The sequence below is a fragment of the Heptranchias perlo genome, chromosome 16 (genome assembly GCF_035084215.1).
Source record: "Heptranchias perlo isolate sHepPer1 chromosome 16, sHepPer1.hap1, whole genome shotgun sequence".
In the NCBI taxonomy this organism is placed as follows: Eukaryota; Metazoa; Chordata; class Chondrichthyes; order Hexanchiformes; family Hexanchidae; genus Heptranchias; species Heptranchias perlo.
Genome location: NC_090340.1, coordinates 2,380,514 through 2,403,446, shown reverse-complemented (window position 1 = coordinate 2,403,446; position 22,933 = coordinate 2,380,514). Strand labels below are relative to the sequence as shown.

Below are 22,933 nucleotides of genomic sequence, written 5' to 3'. Positions count from 1 at the left end.
ACCATGCGGCTAATAGGCAAAGTGACAGCTTACGGAGAGTATGGTGAACGGTTGTTTTTCGGACTGGAGGAAGATACAGTGATGTTCCCCAGGGGTCTGTACTAGGACAACTACCGTTTTTGATATATATTAATGACCTTGAATTGGGTGTACAGGGCGCAACTTCAAAATTTGAAGATGTCTCAAAATTTGGATGTGTCGTAAACAGTGAGGAGGATAATAATAGACTTCAAGAGAACATGGACAGGCTGGTGGAATGGATCACACTCTCCAAGTCCATAGTTCAGTCTCCATTTGATCGCACTCTCCAAGTCCATAGTTCAGTCTCCATTTCATCGAACTGTCCAGGTCCATAGTTCAGTCTCCATTTGATCGCACTGTCCAGGTCTGGCTATCCGTCTCTATTTCATAGTACTATCACGGTCTGGCGATCAGTTTCCATTGATAGCATTGCCCAGGCCCCGAATGCATTTGGTAGCACTGTCCAGGTCTGGGGATCTGTCTCCATTTGATAGTTTCCTTTATACTCATTCATGAGATGTGGACGTCGCTGGCAAGGCCAGCATTAATTGCACATCCATAATTGCCTTTGAGAAGGTGGTGGTGAGCCGCCTTCTTGAACCGCTTCACCTGCAGTATGATGAAGATTCTCCTGCAGTGCTGTTAAGCAGGGAGTTCCAGGATTTTGACCCAGCGACGATGAAGGAATGGCGATATATTTCCAAGAGAGGAAGATATGTGACTTGGAGGGGAACGTGCAGGTGGTGGTGTTCCCATGTGCCTGCTGCCCTTGTCCTTCTGGGTATCAGTCTCCATTTGATAACATTGTCCAGGTCCAGATATCAGTTTCCGTTTGATAGCACTGCCCAGGTCTGCCATTCAGTCTCTATTTGTTAGCACTGCCCAGTTCCCGTGATCTGCCTGCATTTCATAGCACTGGCCATGTCTCATGATCAGTGTCCATTTGAAAGCACCCCACATGTCCAGAGGCGAGTCTCCAGTTGATCGTATTGACCAGGGCTGGGTTTCGGATTTTATTTGATAACACTGCCCAGGTGTTGCGATCATTTCCCATTTTTTGGCGCTGTCCAGTTCTCGGGACAGTCTCCATTTGATAGTATTATCCTGGTCCAGAAATCACTCTCCATTCCATAACACTGCCCAGGTTTGGGGATCAGTCTCCATTACATAGCATTGTCCAGGTCTTGGGGTTATTCTGCACTTGATAACAGGTGTCCAGGTCCAGAGATCAGTCTCCATTTGATCGTACTATCCAGGTCTGGAGATCAGTTTCCAATTATAGCAATGTCCAGGCCCAGAGATCAGAGTTCATTTGATAGCACTATCCAGGTCTGGAGATCAGTATCGATTTGATACCACTGTCCAGGCCTGAGGATCATTCTCCATCTGGTAGCAATGCCCAGGTCCTGTGATAAGCCACCATGTGATAACTCTGTCCTGGTCCAGAGATCAGCCTCCATTTGCTAGCACTCTCCACGACCAGAGATTATTCTCCATTCGATCGTAATGCCCAGGTCTGGGAAACAGTCTCTATTGTGTAGCACTGACCAGGCACAGAGATCAGTCTCCATTTGATAGCACTGTCCAGGTATGCCGATCCGCCTCAATTAGACAATACTATGCAGGTCTGGGGATCAGCCTTCATGTGATAACAATGTCCAGGTCTGGATATCAGCCTCCATCTGATAGCATTGTCCAGGCCCAGAGATCAGTCTCCATTTAATAACATTGTCCAGGTATGGGGATTATTGTCCACTTGATAGCATCGCCCAGGTTCGGTGATCAGTCGCCATTTCAAAGCATTTTCTAGGTCCAGAGATCAATTTCCATTCTCCACTTGATAACTCGGTTCAGGTCTGGGGATCCGTCTCCATTTGATAGTATCATCCAGGTCTGGAGATCAGTTTCCATTGATAGCATTTTGTCAGACTGATGAGTAATTGACCTGATAATTTTTGTTTCGGTTTCTCCCAGTTAACCTGCTGGTGCTCCTGATCTTGTCCCGGGGAAAGTGCGGTCTGTCCCGATGCATCACCTGTTACCTGGTGGCCATGGCAGCGGCTGATCTCACCGTTATCTTCACTAACGTGGCACTAAAGCAAATTGTCCCCCTTTATTCCATGGATCCATCCACAAACAAGATTACCCTGAGTGGTCTCATTGACTGCCTCACTTCTGCAGCCACGGACTGTTCTGTCTGGTTCACGGTCGCTTTCACCTTTGATCGATTTGTGGCCATTTGTTGCCAGAAGCTGAAAACTCAATATTGCACCGTGAGAACAGCGGCTGTGATTATAGGAACAGTGTGTGCGCTGAGCTCTTTGAAGAACGTCCCTTGGTATTTTCGATATCAACCTGTGAATCTCTTTTCCATCCCGTTGTTTTGCATGGTGAAGCTCAGCTAATATAGCTCACCCCTGTGGAAAGCATTTGACTTGCTCCATCGTGTGTTTACTCCACTGCTGCCGTTCGTTCTGATCCTGCTCCTAAACGCGCTGAGAGTCAGATACATTTTAGTGGCGAGTCGAGTGCGCAGGGAGCTCCGAGGGAAAAGGCACAGGGAGAATCACAAGGATACGGAGATGGAGAACCGCAGGAAGTCCATCATTCTGCTCTTCAGCATATCTGCAAGCTTCATACTGCTGTGGATGACACAAGCTGTGTACACCATCCACGAACGAATTACGTTAAATCACTTCTTTGACCTACTCTTCGAAAGCCTCCTTCCATCCGTCATTTTTTACATCGGGCCAATGCTCCAGCTCCTCAGTTCCTGCAGCAACACCTGCATCTACGTCGTGACGCAGACCAAAGTCCGAGAGGAGTTTAAGAATGTGCTCACTTATCCCTTTGTTCTGATTGTAAATTAGTTAAATAACAGCAAGAGCTGAGCACTTTCCTGCACTAGAACTGATTGTGTTGCACATTCCATCCCAGAAATCCTATCCCGGCTGCTATTAATGGAAACACAAAACATCACTGAAATTATTATGATTAAGCGCCTTTTTAAAACTAATCCAATAATACTTGACTTGAAACTCATTTAACCGTGACTGGCAGCATTGTGAAGGATTGTTCATCAGGATTCTTAGTTGAATATTTATTATCAAAGAAATGACAATCAAATAAAACAAAGACTAAAGATCTCCAATAATACAAAAAAAGATTCACGTAAAATTCATCACAAGTGAATCCTGTCTGCGGCTTGCAGTTAGGTCCCTCAGTAACTGTATGGCCTGTAATTGGTCTTTTAGTCACTCAGCAGCCTATAGTTTAGTCCCTCATACAAACATACGACATTGACGTGCAGGAAAAGATCCGCTGGTCCATCAAGCCTGCCCCTCACAATGATGGCCAGACAATCAGGCTAAACACCTTTTCCCTCTAGCGCCCCACCCTCTCACACTCACCCCCACAGCCATGTAATCTCCTGCTAGAGGCACAAAATAGGAAAAAAATAGGGCCAAGAAGCGAGAAAAAACTCTGTAAAATTCCTCTCTGACCCCCTCAGGCAATAAAAACCGGTGATCACATGGACCAAGTGTTATCTATAAAGACACTGGCTTTCTATATGATGCGATCTCTGCTCCAGTCAGGAACTGGTCCAGTTCAATGTAGAAGGCAGAGAGTCAGCACCCACCACACCAGCCAGCAATGTATTCCAGAGATTCATAATTCTGAGGGAAAAGAAGAACCCGCCTAATATCCAGTCTATTCCAACTCTTCTATTGTTTAAACTTGTGTTCCCTGGTCCTCTCCAATCTGTTAAACTGGAATAATCTATCAAAGGAACGTTATCTATCCCTATAATTATTTTATAGACCTCTTTCAATCATTCAGCAGCCTGTAGTTAGGACCCCCAGTCACTCAGCAGCATATAGTTTGGTCTGTGGTGAGGGCCGTCACTCCTCACCAGCCTGTAGTGAGGCCCCTAAGTAAGTTAGCAGCCTGTATTTTTGGTACATTTTCGAGTGAACTTTTCACACAAACCCGCACGGCAATGTTTGTAGACCTGTTAGTACCACGTGAACTTGGGCAGTGTTATTACAAGATAACCCACGACATTCAATTAAGTTGGAACCAATAGAGTACCATATAATGTGTGGCAACCCTGATCAGCAAATGGTGGTTTTGATCTCGTTCTTCTACTTCTACAAACGTCTCATACTTCCTTTCTGTATTGATTTGTGTTTGTATCACATTTTGACAGCACAATAATGGTCGCTGTTCCCAAACAGTCGTTAACTGTGCGAGACGTGTGCGTTGTGGTGACCTATCAATTCAAGTATTGTTTATTGATTATTAGAATTTGTATTTATTGATTGCCCAGAATATAAAGTGTTAGGAGAGAGTCAGAATGTGCCACCAATTCGAGTGTGATACTGAAATATTTTATAGTACAGATCCAATAAAGCAGATGGGCCTGAGCACAACCCATCTCTTCAAATCAATATCGTGTTAAAAGATGAAGGCTGACATTCAAGTTTACCGAATATTATTTGCTGCTCAGACAAATTGGTGATTGGCCGTAATACTGCTTGGTCCACACTCGACACTTGTTCACGGCAGTCAATTGGACGAAAAGGAACGAGATACAATTAGCTAAATAGGGCAAGTAAATTCTTTCCATCCGAAAGAAGGGGGTTAAAGTGGGTCCGAACCATGAGGCCTAGTGTTCTAATCCATTTCTCTGCACGTCCGTGGATCACATATTATGACATGTCTTTCCCACGCAAACCCTCCCTCAGAGTTCTGTGGCTTCGATCCTTGGATCGTCTACGGTTCTGTCTGGTCCCTGCTCGAGATGGACACTCTCAGTTGTGCCCATTACCTCAGGGTTCAGTCTGGCCCCTCTCTGTTCTGACCGGTCCATCTCGGTACCGTCTAGTCCTTCTCTATTCTGTCTGGCCCCTCTTATGATCCATGCTGTCCTTCTGCCTGGTTCCTGTGGTTACTTTTGGATGCCTTTGGTTCAATCTAATCCTGTTGTTTCTAAACTGATCCAGTAGATTCTAGCCGGACCTTGCTGGTTCTTTCTGTATTATGTTGATTCTTTTGGGTCTATCATGAATCTTTTAGTGCTATCCATGTCCTGTTGGTTCTATCTGGATCCCATTTGTTGTATCCTGATCCTGTTGGTTCTATCGGGATCATTTTGGTTCCATATGGATCCAAATAGATAGTTCTATCTATCCTGATCCTATTGTTTCTATCCAGATGCTGGTGGTTCTACATGGATTAAATTAGTGTCATCTAGATCCTCTTGATACTTATTCAATTCTGTTGGTTCTATCGTGAACCTTTTGGTTCTATTCTGGTCCCGTTGGTTCTACCTGGTTCATGTTCTTTCTATATGGATCCTGTTCTATCTATTTCTTTTATTCGTTCATTGGATGTGGGCGTCGTAGGCAACGCCAGCATATATTGCCCATTCCTAATTGAGAACGTGGTGGTGAGCCGCCTTCTTGAACCGCTGCAGACCGTGTGGTGAAGGTTCTCCCACAGTGCTGTTAGGTAGAGAGTTCCAGGATTTTGGCCTAGCCAGATGAAGGAAAAGCGATATATTTCCAAGTCGGGATGGTGTGTGACTTGGAGGGGAACGTGCAGGTGATGTTGTTCTCATCTGCCTGCTGCCCTGTCCTTTTAGGTGGTAGAGGTCGCGGGTTTCGGAGGTGCTGTCAAAGAAGCCTTGGCGAGTTGCTGCAGTGCATCCTGTGGATGTTACACATTGCAGCCATGGTTCGTCGGTGGTGAAGGGAGTGAATGTTTAGGGTGGTGGATGGGGTGCCAATCAAGCGGGCTGCTGTGTCCTAGATAGTGTCGAGCTTCATGAGTGTTGTTGGAGCTGCACTCATCCAGGCAAGTGCAGAGTATTCCATCAAACTACTGACTTGTGCCTTGTGGATGGTAGAAATGCTTTGGGGAGTCAGGAGATGTGTCACTCGCCGCAGAATACCCAGCCTCTGACCTGCTCTTGTAGCCACAGGATTTAAGTGGCTGTTCCAGTTATTTTTCTGGTCAATGGTGACCCCCAGGATGTTGATGATGGGGGATTCGGCGATTGTAATCCCATTGAATGTAACGAGGGGATGGTTGGACTCTCTCTTTTTAGAGATAGTCATTGCCTGGCACTTGTCTGGGGCGAATGTTACTTGTCTCTTATCAGCCCAAGCCTGGATGTTGATATATCTTGATCCTGTTGGTTCTAGCTGGATTCTGTTCTTTCTTTCTTGATACTTTTGGTTCTATCTGGATCATATTAGTTCTAACACGTTTCTGTGGATTCTATCTGAATCTTGTTCTTTATTTCTGGACCCTGTTGGTTCTGTCCAGGTTCTGTTGATTCGATTCTGAGCCTGTTGGGTATGTCTGGATCCTGGTGGTTCTATCTTTATACTGTTGGTCTATCTGGATCCTGTTGGTACTATCCCGATCCAGTTGGTTCTATCGGGATCCTGTTAGTTCTATTTGGATCGTTCTGGTTCTATTTGGTTTCTTTCAGTTCTATTTGTATTCTGTTGCTTCTATCTGGACTACGTTGGTTCTATCTGTATCCTGTTGGTTGTATCCTGGTCCTGTTGGTTCCATCTGGAACCTATTGGTTCTGTCCTGACCCTGTTGGTTCTATCTGGACCCTGTTGTTTCTATCTGGATCCTGTTGTTTCTATCTGGATCCTGTTGGTTCTATCCTGACCCTGTTGGTTCTAGCTGGATTATCTTCTTTCTTTCCTGAAACTTATAGTTCTATCTGGATCCTATTGCTTCTACATCGATGCTGTTAATTCTATGTGGATCTTGTTCGTTCTATCTGAGCCATGTTGGGTCTGTCTGGACTCTGTTGTTTCTATCCTGACCATAATTAGTCTATCTGGATCATTATTTTTATTCATTCATGAGATGTGGGCTTCGCTGGCAAAGCCAGCATTTATTGCCCAACGCTAATTGCCCTTGAGAAGGTGGTCCCTTGATGTCACTCTGATTTTGATCAAAATGCGGTCGGTCCGCTCTCACTCTGGTGAATTCTCGCCCTGCGCTGTTCTTAGCCCCACTCCGCTCTGGTGAACTCTCGCTCTGGTGAATTCTCGCTCTGAGCTGTTTTTATCCCCGCTCCGCTCTCACTGTTTCCCGCAGCTCTGGTGAACTCTCACACTGGTGAACTCTCGCTCTGCATTGTTACTTTCCCCGCTCCGCTCTCACTGTTTCCAACCGCCCAGGACTTTGCTTAGACTTCCCAGGTCTGGAGATCAGACTTCATCAAAATCAAGAAAGGTTGAGATAAAGTAAATAAGAGAAGCTGTTCCTATTGGTGGAAGCGCCGAGAACCAGGGGACACAGATTTAAGGTGATTGGCAAAAGAACCAATGGCGACATGAGGAAAAGTTGTTTTATGCAGCCAGTGGTTATGAACTGGAATGCGTTGCCTGTCATGGTGGTGGAAGGAGATTCAATCGTGGCTTTCAAAAAGGAACTGGATAAATACTCGAAGAGAAAATAATTGAAGGGCTACGGGGCAAGAGCGGGGGAATGGAGCTAACTGGATTGTTCTTATGAAGAGCGGGCACAATAACCTCCTTATGGTCTGTAATCATTCTGTGATTCTAAGGTAGCGTTATCCAGGTCCAGAGATCCGTCTCCATTTGATAGCACTGACCAGGTCTAGGTATCAGTGTCCATTTGCTGAATGCAGTAAGGACAGTATAAATTCCTCTCAAAATCCGGTACATTCTTTGTTGCCAATCTGATGAGTAATGTTACTGATCTTTTTGTTCCGATTTCTCCCAGTTAACCTGCTGGTGATCCTGATCTTGTCCCGGGGAAAGTGCCGGCTCTCCCGATGCATCACCTGTTACCTGTGGCCATGGCAGCGGCTGATCTCACCGTTATCCTCACTGGCGTAATACTGAAGCAGATTGGCCCCCTTTATTTCAGGGATCCATTCACAAACAAGATTACCCTGTGTGGTCTCATTGGCTGCCTCACTCATGCAGCCACGGACTGTTCTGTCTGGTTCACGGTCGCTTTCACCTTTGATCGATTTGTGGCCATTTGTTGCCAGAAGCGGAAAACTCAATATTGCACCGTGAGAACAGCCGCTGTGCTTATCGGAACAATGTGTGCGCTGAGCTCTTTGAAGAATGTCCCTTGGTATTTTCGATATCAACCTGTGTACTTCTTTTTCGTCCCTTTGTTTTGCATGGTGAAGCTCAGCTACTATAGCTCACCCCTGTGGAAAGCATTTGACTTGCTCCATCGTGTGTTTACTCCACTGCTGCCGTTCGCTCTGATCCTGCTCCTAAACGCTCTGACTGTCAGACACATTTTAGTGGCGAGTCGAGTGCGCAGGAAGCTCCGAGGGAACAGGGACAGGGAGAATCACAAGGAGACGGAGATGGAGAACCGCAGGAAGTCCATCATTCTGCTCTTCAGCATATCTGCAAGCTTCATACTGCTGTGGATGACACAAGCTGTGTACACCATCCACGAACGAGTTGCGTTAAATCACTTCATTGATCTACTCTTCGCAAGCCGCCTTCCATCCGTCATTTATTACATCGGGCCAATGCTCCAGCTCCTCAGTTCCTGCAGCAACACCTGCATCTACGTCGTGACCCAGACCAAAGTCCGAGAGGAGTTTAAGAATGTGCTCACTTATCCCTTTGTTCTGATTGTCCAGTTAGTTAAATAACAGCGAGAGTTGAGCACTTTCCTGCACCAGAACTGATTCTGTTGCAGTGATACATTGATAGAAATGGAGACTGATCTCTCGACCTGGACATTGCTACTAAATTGAAATTCATCCCCAGACCTGGGCAGTGCTATCAAATGGAGACTGAGTTCTGGATCTGGGCAGTGCTATCACATGGAGACTGATTTCTGGATTTTGGCAGCGCTATCAAATGGAGAGTGAGTTCTGGATTTGGGCAGCGCTCTCAAATCCACCTCGACTCCTATTACTGCAAAATCAAAACATCACTGAAATTATTATAATCATGTGCCATTTTAAAGCGAATCCAATAATACTTGACTTGGAACTCATTTAACCGTGCCTGACAGCAATGTGAAGGATTGTTCATCCGGATTCTAAGCTGAATATTTATTATCAAAGAAATGACAATCAAATAAAACAAAGTCTAAAAATCTCCAATAATACAAAAAAGAGACACGTAAATTTCATTCATAGTGTCGTCACAAGTGAATCCTCTCTGCGGCCTGTCGTTCAGTCCCTCGGTTACTATGCTTCCTGTAGCTAGTCCTTCAGTCACCCAGCAGCCTGTAGTTAGGCCCCATAGTCAATCAGCAGTCTGTAGTTCAGTCCCTCATACATTCATACGAAATTGACGGGAAGGAAAAGGCCAGCTGGTCCATCAAGCCTGCCCCTCACAATGATGGCCAGACAATCAGGCTAAACACTTTTTCCCTTTACCACCTCACCCTCTCACACCCACACCCAAAGCCATGTAATTTCCAACGAGAGGCACAAAATAGGGGAAAATAGGACCAATAAGCGAGAAAAAGCTCTATTAGGAGGCCTATATACTACTCCCACCAGTGATTTCTTACCCTTGCTATTTCTTACCTCCACCCAAATTGATTCAACATCTTGATCTTCTGAGCCAAGATCATTTCTCACTATTATACCAATTTCATCCTTTATTAACAGAGCTACCCCACCACCTTTACCTTTTTTCTTATTCTTCCAAAATGTCAGATAACCCTGAATATTCAGTTCCCAACCTTGGTCACCTTGCAACCACGCCTCTGTAATGGCCACAAGATCATACCCATTTGTTTCTATTTGTGCCATCAATTCTTCCATCTTATGACGAATGCTGTGTGCATTCAGATAAAGAACCTTTAATTTTGTCTTTTTATCATTTTTCCCTGAACCCATTTGCTGGTGCACTCTTATGTTTGTTCGCTCCGTTCCTTCCTGTCACACTCTGGTTACCATTACCCCTATCTCTTCCCTGTACTACTTCCTTGTACTTTCTCTTCAACATTCTAAATTTCTACTCTCTAATCTTATTTACGCGATGCCAATTTGCTCACGGCTCAGGTAATAATCCAGAGATTATTACCTTTGTGGTTCTTTGTTTTTTATTTAGTCCCTACCTGCTTATACTCTCTCAGCAGAACCTCTTCCTCAGTCTTAGCTACGTGGACCACAACAACTGGATCCCCCCCCCCGCCCCCCTCCCATTCCAAGTTCCTCTCCAGCCCGGAGGAGATTTCCTCAACCCTGGCACCAGGTGGGCAACACAGCCTTCGGGACTCACCCTCGTGGCTGCAGAGAACAGTATCTGTCCCCCTAACTATACTGTTGCCTACAACTACTACCTTCCTTTTTACACCACCCACATGGATGGCCTCCTGTCAGTTTGCTCATCCTCCCTGCAGTCCTTGCTCTCGTCCACAGCTTGCAAGAACCTCGCAAATATTGGACAAGTGCAATGGCTGAGGTTCTTTCAATGCTACCTCCTGGATCCCCATGCCTCACTCGCAGTCATACTCTCCTGTCCCTGATCAGGGCCAAATCTTAAGTTTTTTGTCTAAGGGGTTTGACTGGCTCCTGGAGCAAAGTGTCGAGATAACTTTCTCCCTCCCTGATGTATCGCAAATTTACAGCTCGGACTCCAGCTCCTCAACTCTGAGCCGAAGTTCCTCGAGCTGCAGACACTTCCGGCAGTTGTGGTCGCCCCGGAAGAAACTGTCCAGTAAGTCCCACATGTTACAGCTGCAAACATCTCCTGCCCTACCATATCTTTAGTATTTATTTAATTAATTACGTCACTATTAATCAAATTATTTATAATTTTGTTCTCAGTACTAACCGCGTTTAATGTATTTAATTAAGTTTAGTTAATTAGTTCATTAGAAACTTAATTATATGATATACGGTTTTACTGTAGCCCACAGTCCTAAGAAAACTCACCAAGAATCACCCACCTGCTTTAACTGTGACATCTACTCTCTAATTTTTATCAGAACGCGGTCGGTCCGCTCTTGACCCGGTGAACTCTCGCTCTGGTGAACTCTCGCCCTGTTGCTGTTCTTATGCCGCTCCGCTCTCACTGTTTCCCGCCACTCTGGACTTTGGTTGGAATTCCCAGGTCTGGAGATCAGTCTCAATCACAATCATGAAGGGTTTAGATAAAGCAAATAATATAAATTCACTTATTTTGTTTTTTTTTTGATTTGCTGCAGATAAAACACACACTAACACCCTCCTCTTATAAAAGGGAGGCCTAAAACACACACAAAAAAAATAGAAACTGTTCCCATTGGTGGAAGGGTCGAGAACCAAAGGACAAGATTTAAGGTGATTGGCAAAAGAACAAAAGGCGACATGAGGAAAAGCTTTTTTACGCAGCGAGTGGTTATGATCTGGAATGCGTTGCCTGAAATGGCGGTGGAAGCAGATTCAATTGTGGCTTTCAAAAATGAATTGGATAAATACTTGAAGAGAGAAAAATTGAATATCTATGGGGCAAGAGCGGGGGAATGGAACTTACTAGATTGTGTTTACAAAGAGCCAGCACAGGCTCGATTGGCTGAATGGCTTCCTCCTTGTCTGCAATCATTCTATGATTCCATGGTAGCGTTGTCCAGGTCCAGAGATCCGTCTCCATTTGATAACACTGCCCAGGTCTTGGTATCAGTGTCCATTTCCTGAATGCAGTAAGGACAGTATAAATTCCTCTCAAAATCCTGTACATTCTTTGCTGCCAATCTGATGAGTAATTGACCTGATTTTTTTGTTCCGATTTCTCCCAGTTAACCTGCTGGTGATCCTGATCTTGTCCCGGGGAAAGTGCGGTCTGTCCCGATGCATCACCTGTTACCTGGTGGCCATGGCAGCGGCTGATCTCACCGTTATCCTCACTGACGTGATACTGAAGCAGATTGTCCCCCCTTTATTCCACGGATCCATTCACAAACAAGATTACTCTGAGTGGCATCATTGACTGCCTCACTCATGCATGCCGGTGATGGACTGGGGTTGACAATTGTAAACAATTTTACAACACCAATTTATAGTCCAACAAATTTATTTTAAATTCCACAAGCTTTCGGAGGCTTCCTCCTTCCTCAGGTGAACACCATTCACCTGAGGAAGGAGGAAGCCTCCGAAAGCTTGTGGAATTTAAAATAAATTTGTTGGACTATAACTTGGTGTTGTAAAATTGTTTACAATCACTCATGCAGCCACGGACTGTTCTGTCTGGTTCACAGTCGCTTTCACCTTTGATTGATTTGTGGCCATTTGTTGCCAGAAGATGAAAACTCAATATTGCACCGTGAGAACAGCGGCTGTGATTATCGGAACAGTGTGTGCGCTGAGCTCTTTGAAGAACGTCCCTTGGTATTTTCGATATCAACCTGTGTATCTCTTTTCCATCCCGTTGTTTTGCATGGTGAAGCTCAGCTACTATAGCTCACCCCTGTGGAAAGCATTTGACTTGTTACTTCGTGTGTTCACTCCACTGCTGCCGTTCTTTCTGATCCTGCTCCTAATCGCTCTGAAGAGTCAGATACATTTTAGTGGCGAGTCGACTGCGCAGGGAGCTCCGAGGTTACAGGGATGGGGAGAATTACAAGGATACAGAGATGGAGATCCGCAGGAAATCCATAATTCTGCTCTTCAGCATATCTGCAAGCTTCATATTGCTGTGGATGACACAAGCTGTGTACACCATCCACGAACGAATTGCGTTAAATCACTTCATTGATCTACTCATCGCAAGCCGCCTTCCATCCGTCATTTTTTACATCGGGCCAATGCTCCGGCTCCTCAGCTCCTGCAGCAACACCTGCATCTACGTCGTGACCCAGACCAAAGTCCGAGAAGAGTTTAAGAATGTGCTCACTTATTCCTTTGTTCTGATTGTCCAGTTAGTTAAATAACAGCAAGAGCTGAGTACTTATTAGGGATGGGCAATACATGCCGGCCTCGCCAGCGACGCCCACATCCCATGAACGAATAAAAAAAACGTTCCTGCATCAGAACTGATTGTGTTGCAGCTTCCATCCCATAAATCCCATCCCGACTGCTATTACTGGAAACACAAAGCATCACTGAAACTATTATAATCATGGGCCATTTTAAAGCTAATCCAATAGTACCTGGCTTGGAAATCATTTCACCGTGACTGACAGCATTGTGAAGAATATTTTTGATGAAAGACATGACAATCGAATAAAACAAAGAATAAAGATAGCAAATTCTGCAGAAAAAAAGACCACGTAAAATTTATCCTTAATGTCAGCATAAGTGGGTCCTCTCTGAGTACTGTAGTTAGTCTCTCAGTCACTCAGCAGCCTGAGGTTAAGTACTTCACTACTCAGCAGCCATTAGTTATTCCCCTCGGTCACTCATCAGCTTATAGTTAGTCCCTCAGTCACCCAGCAGTCTTTAATTTGGCCCCTCATACAATCAGCAGACTCTAGTTAATCCCTCAGACACTCAACAGACTCTAATTAAACCCATCATTTTTTTTATTCGTTCATGGGATGTGAACGTCGCTGGCGAGGCCAGCATTTATTGACCATCCCTAATTGCCCTTGAGAAGGTGGTAGTGAGCCGCCTTCTTGAACCGCTGCAGTCCGTGTGGTGACGGTTCTCTCACAGTGCTGTTAGGAAGGGAGTTCCAGGATTTTGACCCAGCGACGATGAAGGATCGGCGATATATTTCCAAGTCGGGATGGTGTGTGACTTGGAGGGGAACGTGCAGGTGGTGGTATTCCCTTGTGCCTGCTGCTCTTGTCATTCGAGGTGGTAGAGGTCGCAGGTTTGGGAGGTGCTGTCGAAGAAGCCTTGGCGAGTTGCTGCAGTGCATCCTGTGGGTGTTGGTGAAGGGAGTGAATGTTTCGGGTGGTGAATGGGGTGCCAATCAGGCGGGCTGCTTTGTCCTGGATGGTGTCGAGCTTCTTGAGTGTTGTTGGAGCTGCACTCATCCAGGCAAGTGGAGAGTATTCCATCACACTCCTGACTTGTGCCTTGTAGATGGTGGAAAGGCTTTGGGGAGTCAGGAGGTGAGTCACTCGCCGCAGAATACCCAGCCTCTGACCTGCTCTTGTAGACACAGTATTTATATGGCTGGTCCAGTTAAGTTTCTGGTCAATGGTGACCCCCAGGATGTTGATGGTGGGGGATTCGGCGATGGTAATGCCGTTGAATGTCATGAGGTGGTGGTTAGATTCTCTCTTGTTGGAGATGGTCATTGCCTGCACTTGACTGGCGCGAATGTTACTTACCACTTATGAGCCCAAGCCTGTATGTTGTGCAGGTCTTGCTGCATGCGGGCTCGGACTGCTTCATTATTTGAGGGGTTGCGAATGGAACTGAACACTGTGCATTCATCAGCGAACATCCCCATTTCTGAACTTATGATGGAGGGAAGGTCACTGATGAAGCAGCTGAAGATGGTCAATTAAGAGCCTGTAGATAAGTCCTTCAGTCACTCAGCAGCCTGTGGTGAGGCCCATTAGTCACTCCGCGGCCTGCATTTTTGGTACATTTTTAAGTGAACTTAAGAATACAAGAGCATAAGAAATCGGAGGAGGAGTAGACCATACAGCCCATCGAGCCTGCTCCGCCATTTAATCAGGTCATGGCTGATCTTCAACCTAAACTCCACGTTCCTGTCCGATCCTCATATCGCTTGATTCCCCTAGAGTCCAAAAATCTATCGATCTCAGCCTTGAATATAATCAAGGACTCAGCATCCGCAGCCATCTGGAGTGGAGAATTGCAAAGATTCACAATCCTCTGAGTGAAGAAATTCCTCCTCACCTCTGTCTTAAATGGCCGGACTTTTTATGCAAACACACACGTCAATGTTTGAGGACCATTTGGTACCCCATGTACTAGAGCAGTGTTAAAACAAGAGAACACACCACATTGGTTTCGATACAACAGTGAGCCATATATAAGGAGTGACAACCTTTATTAACAAGTGGTGGTTTTGGTCTAGTTTTTCTCTCTTCTAGAAACGTATCATGTTTCCTTTCTGTATAGATTTGTGTTTGTATCAAACTTTGCCAAAATAACAATGGCCGCTGTGGCTAAACAGTCATTAACTGCGTGACACGTATGCGTTGTGGTGCTGTACAAAGACAAGTATTATTTACTGATTTAGAGAATTGGCATTTACTGATTTCCCAGAATATGAAGTGATTAGACTGAATCAGAAGGTGCCATCAATTCGAGTGTGTGATTGAAACAAGTTATTGTACAGAACCAATAAAGGCAGATGTGCCTGAGCACAACCCATCGCTTCGAATCGATATCATGTTCGAAGGTGAAGGCTGACGTTTCATTACACCGAGTATCATTTGCTGCTCAGACAATTCTGCCAATTGGTGATTGATCATAATATCGCGGTGAGATCCCTTGATCCTAACCCGATAATTGTCCACTGCAGTCAATTGGACAAAGAGCAACGAGACACAATTGGCTAAATGGAGTAACTAAAATCTTTCCATCTGAAAGAAGTGGGTTAAAGTGGGTCTGAACCATCAGGCCTGGTGTTTCAATCCATTTCTCTGCACATCCGTGGACCCATGTTGTGACATGACTTCCCCTCTCAAACCCTTAGAGTTCTATCGCTTCTCTCATTGATCCTCTCTGTTCTATCTGGCCCCTCCTCTAACTGAACAGTCTAAGTTCCATCCAGTGCCACGTGGTGCTGTCCGGTCCCTCTCGGTTCTGACTAGCTCCTCTCAGTTCTGTCTGACCGCTCTTATTTCTGTCTGAATCCTGGATTCCTTCTGTCTGGATCCTATTGATTCTATCGTGATCCCATTGGTTCTATCATGATCGAGTTGGTTCTATCTGCATCCAGTTATTTCGATCTGCTTCCCGTTAGTTCCAAATGGATCTTGTCGGTTCCATTTTGTATCTGTTAGCTTTTTCTGGATCTTTTTGGTTCATCTCAGCCCCAGGACATCGCTACAGGAATTCCCCAGGGCAGTCTCCTAGGCCCAATCATCTCCAGCTGCTTCATCAATGACCTTCCCTCCACCAGAAGGTCAGAAGAGGAGTTGTTTGCTGATGATTGCACAGTGTTCAGTTCCATTCGCAACCCCTCAGATAATGAAGCCCTCCCTGCCCGCATGCAGCAAGTCCTAGACGACATCCAGGATTGGGCTCATAAGTGGCAAGTAACATTCGCGCCACACAAGTGCCAGGAAATGGCAATTTGCAACAAGAGAGAGTCCAACCACCTCCCCATGACATTCAACGGCATTACCATCATCGAATCCGTTCCCAACAATATCCTGGGGGTCACCATTGACCAGAAACTTAACTGGACCAGCCACTTAAATACTGAGGCTACAAGAGCAGGTCAGAGGCAGGGTATTCTGCCGCGAGTGACTCACCTTCTGGCTCCCGAAAGTCTTTCCACCATATACAAGGCACAAGTCAGGAGTTCCCCTCCAAGTCACACACCATCCTCACTTGGAAAAATATCGCCGTTCCTTCATCATCGCTGCGTCAAAATCCTGGAACTCCCTACCAAACAGCACCGTGGAAGTACCTTCATTACACAGACTGCAGCGGTTCAAGATGGCGGCTCACTACCATATTCTCAAGGGCAATTAGGGATGGGCAATAAATGCTGGCCTTGCCAGCGATGCCCACATCCCATGAATGAATAAAGATATACTGGATCGTGTAGGTTCTATCGTGATCCTGTTGGTTCTATCGCGTTCCTGTTGGGTCTATCTGGATTTTGTTCGCTGTTTCTGGACCATATTTGTTCTATTAGGTTGCTGTTGGTTCTGTCTGGATCCTGTTAGTGAAAAACGGCCCTGAGGTCATTCTCCTGATCCCCATCCAGTGACCTTTGCCTTCGCTGATGTGTAAAATGGGGAGAGGTGTAAAATGGGCGTCTGATCCGAACCTGTCTCATTCCCGCCGGGTAGGTGAGGTTAGAATTGTGGCTTTTAATTGAGTGCCCTGTGAATAATACACTTGGCGTCACATGTAACATCCCTATCGGTGTATACCACGTTATGAGTAACGGCATGGGAGATTCATTAGTACATCTCATGCATTTCTGTCACATTTACCGTGTCACACCGTGGCGCCATGTACACCTCATCAAACACTCTCTTAAATGCAATTTGTTTGCAGTTCATTATCTTATATCTTCTCTGCCTGAATATGTGAACAATAACATTTCACTAACTGTGAATGCGGAGAAAGATACAAGGATCAGAATAAAGAAGGTGAACTATTCAAATCCCTCCGAATGTTTTCAGAATTCATCCAACTACAGTAAACCAGAACTCTGCAACTACGAACTGTGGGTAATGTCTCGCAATAAAAGTATAAGCCTCAATCGAGAAAACCATTTAGAAAACTCCAGGTTGGATCTTTCCAGTTGGAAAAAAACTGCTGTTAAAAACACCTTTATTGTAAAAAGCTAATTTTAAAATATTTCTGAATAAAATGATCTGAATGAAGTACGGCTCTAATAACTTAAAGTGAAGCAGGTCCATTAACAGCAGAATATACAATCTGCATTGATGGTGTAACACGGCGCATCTGATTCTGTGAGCACATCACGGGAGATTCACTAATGTCGTCAATGTTATGTCAGCACGCTGGATGCCGCACAGCAGACGACACACTGTTCGTCACAGGGTGGGTGTCACACCGTAGACATCGCATTTTGTCACTGGTGAAAGACAATCTTTGTTGAAGAGAAAGAGCTTGTTGTTTCGAGCTGCTCGTTTAGTGCTGGTACTTTAGTGCCGGCTGTTTCTAATTGGAGCTGAAACTGAGGCACTTTCCCCTCTGAAAAGAAGACTGACCAAACAACAGTTAAACTCTGAATGACCCCAGCGTGTGGTCATTGGACAATTGGATTCTGTGAGCTTAAAGAGTCGCAGCTTTAACCGAGCAGAGGAATAGTACATACATGGTGTGGTAGTTCTTGTCGATCGAAACAACACATTATCCAACTTATCCTGTCTGATGAGGGATACAAAGATCCAACGTTACAATCTGTCTTCAAATTACGGAATTACACAAGACTCAAAATGTCTCCTCAGCAAACACCTAAAAAATTACAATGACACCCGGGCATTTTAGCCTGGCAACTGCGTAGAGTCTGAATAGGCTTTTAACTCTCCTTAAATTACATGTTACAGGAGAGAAAGAGGAGAGAGAGAGGAGAGAAAGAGAAATAGATAAAGGGAGAAAAAGAAAACGAGAGAAAGAAAGGGAGAGAGGGAGAAAGAAAAATATAAGGCTGATTTACTAAATGAGTACTTTGCATCTGGATGGACCAAGGAATAAGATGCTGCCAAATTCACAGTAAAAGGGGTGGTAGTTGAGATGGTGGATGGGCTAAAAATTGAGGTAATAGAAAGGCTGGCTGTACCTAAAATAGATAAGTCAACGAGTCCGATGGAATGCATCCTAGATTGCTGAAGGAAGTAAGGGTGGAAATTGCAGATGTACTGGCCATAATATTCCAATCCTCCTTAGATATGGGGGTGGTGCCAGACGATTGGATAATTGCAAATTTTACACCCTTGTTAAAAAAGGGTGTTAGGATAAACCTGGCAACTACAGGCCAATCAGTTTAACCTCGGTGGTGGGAAAGCTTTTAGAAACAATAATCCAGGACAATATTAATAGTCACTTGGACAACTGTGGATTAATAAAAGAAAGCCAGCACGGATTTGATAAAGGCAAATCGTGTTTAACTAACTAGATTGAGGTTTTTGATGAGGTAGCAGAGACAGTTGACGAGGGCAATACAGTTGATGTTGTGTGATATACACTTTCAAAATGCGTTCGATAAAATGACTCATCATAGGCTTGTCAGAAAATTTGAAGCCCATGGAATAAAAGGTGCAGTGGCAACATGGATACGAAATTGCCCGAGTGACAGGAAACAGAGAGTAGTGGTGAAGAGTTTTTTTGCGGAATGGAGGAAGGTGTACAGTGGTGTTACCCAGGGGTCGCTACTAGGGCTATTGTTTTCTTTGATATATATTAATGACTTGGTCTTTGTTGTACAGCGCACAACTTCAAAATTTGGAGATGATATAAAACTTGGAAGTGTTGTAAACAGTGAGGAGGATAGCGATAGACTTCAAGAGGACATAGACAGGCTTGAATGGGCGGATACATGGCAATTGACATTTAACGCAGACAAGTGTGAAGTGATACATTATGGCAGGAAGAATGAGGAGAGGCAATATAAACTAAATAGTACAATTCTAAAGGGGGTGCAGGGAAAGAGAGGCCTGGGGGTATGTGTAAACAAATCTTTGAAGGTGGCAGGGCATGTTGAAAAAGTCGTTAAAAACCATACGGGATCCTTGGCTTTGTAAATAGAGGCATAGAGTACAAAAGCAAGGAAGTTATGTTGCACCTTTATAAAACACTGGTTCGGCCACAACTGGAGTATTGCATCCAATTCTGGGCACCGCACTTTCGGAAGGATGTGATTTACTAGTATGGTTCTGGGGAAGAGTGACTTCAGTTACGTGGACAGACTAGAGAAGCTGAGGTTGTTTTCCTTAGGACAGAGAAGGCTAAGAGGAAATTTGAGAGAAGTGTTTAAAATCATGAAGCGTTTAAATTAAATAAATAAAGAGAAACTGTTCCCATTGGCGGAAGTGTCTAGAACTTGAGAATTCAGAGTTAAAGTGAATGGCATAAGAAACAAAGGCGACATGAGGGGATAAAATCACGCAGCGAGTAGTTCTGACCTGGAATGCACTGCGTGAAAGAGTGGTAGAAGCAAAATCAATCGTTGCTTTAAAAAAGAAATTGGTTAAATACTTGAAGGAAAAAAAGAAGCAGGAATACGGGGAAAGAGTGGAAGTCGGGCGGACTAAATGGATTGCTCTGACAAAGAGTCGGCATTGGCTCGATCATAGAATCTTAGAATCATAGAAAGGTTACAGCACGGAAGAAGGCCATTCGGCCCATCGAGTCGGTGCCGGCTCTATGCAAGAGAAATCCAGGTAGTCCCACTCCCCCGCCCTATCGACGTAGCCCTGAAAATATTTTCCTTTCAAGTATTTATCCAGTTCCCTTTTGAAGGCCATGATTGAATCTGCCTCCACCACCCCCTCGGGCAGTGCATTCCAGATCATAACTATTCCCTGTGCAAAAATGTTTTTCCTCATGCCACCTTCGGTTCTTGTGCCAATCACCTTAAATCTATGCCCTCTGGTTCTTGACCCTTCCGCCAATGGGAACAGTTTATTTCTTTCTACTCTGTCTGGACCCTTCATGATATGGAATACCTCTATCAATTCTCCACGCAACTGTCCCTGTTTCAAAGAGAACAACCCTGACATCTCGTAATTAAAGCCCCTCATCCCTGGAATTATTCCAGTAAATCTCTTCTGCACCCTCTCTAATGCCTTCACATCTGTCCTAGAGTGCGATGCCCAGAACTGGATACAATACTCCAGTTGTGGCCGAACCAATGTTTTATAAAGGTTCATCATGACTTCCATACTCTAAGCCATTATTTATAAAGCCCAGGATCCCGTATGCTTTTTTAACCGCTTTCTCAACCTGCCCTGCCGCCTTCAATGATTTGTGCACATATATCCCCAGATCTCTCTGATACTGTGCCTCTCATTTATATTGCTTCTCCTCGTTCTTCCCACCGAAATATATCACTTCGCATCATTCTACGTTAAACTTCATCTGCCATGTGTCCGCCCATGCCACCAGCCTGTCTCTATCCTCTTGAAGTCTATCTCTATCCTCCTCGATGGGCCGAATGGCCTCCTTCTGTGCTGTAACCATTCTATTATTCTATGATTCTAAGAGCACGAATGAAAGGGAGAGAGATGGAGAGACATAAATAGATCGAGAAAGGGAAGGCGAGAAAGAGAGAAAGAAAGCATGAGAGCTCGAGTCGATGGCATCTGTCCATGTCAAAGCAAAGATCCAGACTTGGAATGTTGCACACCCTGCTCAACGCTCCTCAAGATTTGTGTGTTTCTGTATGAGTTGATGATTGAGGGGAATTAGGGGTTATGGGGAGCGGGCAGGAAATTGGACATGAAGCTGAGTTCGGATCGGTCAATGCCCTGTGGGTGGCGGAGAGGGCCCAGGGGCTATGTGGCCGGGTCCTGCTCCGACTTCTTGTGTTCTTTAGATTTGTGGTTGGGATCAGATCAGCCATGATCTTATTGAATGGCGGAGCAGGCTCGAGGGGCCGATTGGCCTACTCCTGCTCCAATTTCTTATGTTCTTATGTTCTTATGTAGTTGTTTGAGCAGTCATATTCAGGTCACAGTATGAGAAGAATCGGGATCAACACGTCTACCACAAGAATATTTCAGATTTTGCTTTAGCCTGTTTACATTGTGCTACTTGTAACTGTTCCCCAGTTTCATATCAATGTATTTACACCAGAACAAAAATGTCTTTCATTAGATGTGATATTTGTTTCCACTATTAGGCGACAATACATTAAACAGAGGTGTTCAATGTCAACACTATGTTCAAAATTGTCACAAACTCTTGAAAAAGGGGACATGTGTTTTATGTTTTGGATTTTTACACTGAATATTCACTCGATGAGACCAAGGCATAGAGTATAGACAAAAAAGACAGATGTATTTATCGTAAAACAGGTAAATGAACACTATTCAGTACAAGCAATATTCTTAACAGCAACCTCAAGGTTTATTTTTCTTCTCATTGTCAAAACAACAAAGACGCTTCTACAAAACTTCCCAACATAAAATTGATGCTTGCAACACTTGGTAAAACTGTCACTGAACCACTGCCGGCTTCACACTGACCACTCAGCTGAGCCCAAGGAGCCTACTGGAAACCCACGATTGGAAGCTCCTGCCTATTGAGCTGACGACCACACGAACTGCAAAGAATTATTGGTCCTGCCTCTCAAACAGGCCCATCATAGCCCCACACACAGTTGTCAATCAAAACCGTGCCCCTCCTTCAGAATGCTGAACGAAATATCTTGATTCATTGATCTGAGCCAAAACGCAACAGGTAGACCAAGGCCTTCCTGATCCAACCGTGTCTGTCCCTTGTGCTGGCGGCAGGGAATTAGAATGGAATGTATATTGTACACAATTGGCAGAAGCAATTCATTTTGCCATAAAAGAGCAGGGCAGTGGGACTAATTGAATAGCCCTTTCACGATGTGCCGAATGGCCTCCTTTTATGCTGTACGATTCCATGATTCTAACAGGTACAAGTTTAGAGAAGGGAAGGAGCGCTTATATTGTGCCTTTAATTCCTTTAACTGATAGGATTGCGAATAAATGGAGCGGCCTTCTAAAGGAAGCAGTGTGGGAATATTCAGGGAGACTTGGATAGATAATTGAGGGAGTGGATGATTGAGGGTGATTAGTATTTGATACAGACCATTTAGACTTCCCTATGTTCTAATAGATTGAAAGATACAGAAAATAAATAGATGAGGAAAAAAAATAGTATGTATGAAACATAGCACTGAAACGGATCAGTGCCATCGTAATGCACCCATATTAATTACATTTGCTTGGCTCAGTTTTAGCACCATCGCACTGAGTCATGAAGGTTGTTGGTTCAATTCCCCTCCAGAGACTTGATCACAAAATTTCGGTTGACACTTCAATGCAGGACTGAGGGAGTGCTGCATTGTGGGAGGTGGCATCTTTTCGACGAGATGTTAAACCAAGGCTCGGTCTGCCCTCTCAGGTGGAAGTAAAAGATCCCATGCCACTATTTCGAAGAAGAGCTGGGGAGATCTCCCGGGTGCCCTGGCCAATTTTTATCCCTCAACCAATATCACTAATGCAGATTACCGGGTTATTGTCTCATTAATACATGTGGGACCTTGCTGTGCATAAATTGGCTGCTGTGTGTCCTAAAAATTGAAAAGTTCTTAATTGGTTGTAAACT

At 44.7% G+C, this 22,933-nt stretch overlaps 1 protein-coding gene across 1 annotated transcript; it reads left to right on the top strand.

Moving 5' to 3' along the window:
* The first annotated feature begins 7,879 nt into the window (after positions 1 to 7,879).
* Positions 7,880 to 11,987, top strand: LOC137333865 (galanin receptor type 2-like). Its single transcript, XM_067998253.1, has 3 exons — positions 7,880 to 8,694; positions 10,648 to 10,736; positions 11,797 to 11,987. Exons 1-3 carry the CDS (start codon positions 7,880 to 7,882, stop codon positions 11,985 to 11,987), a joined length of 1,095 nt encoding a protein of 364 aa, XP_067854354.1.
* Positions 11,988 to 22,933: the final 10,946 nt, after the last annotated feature.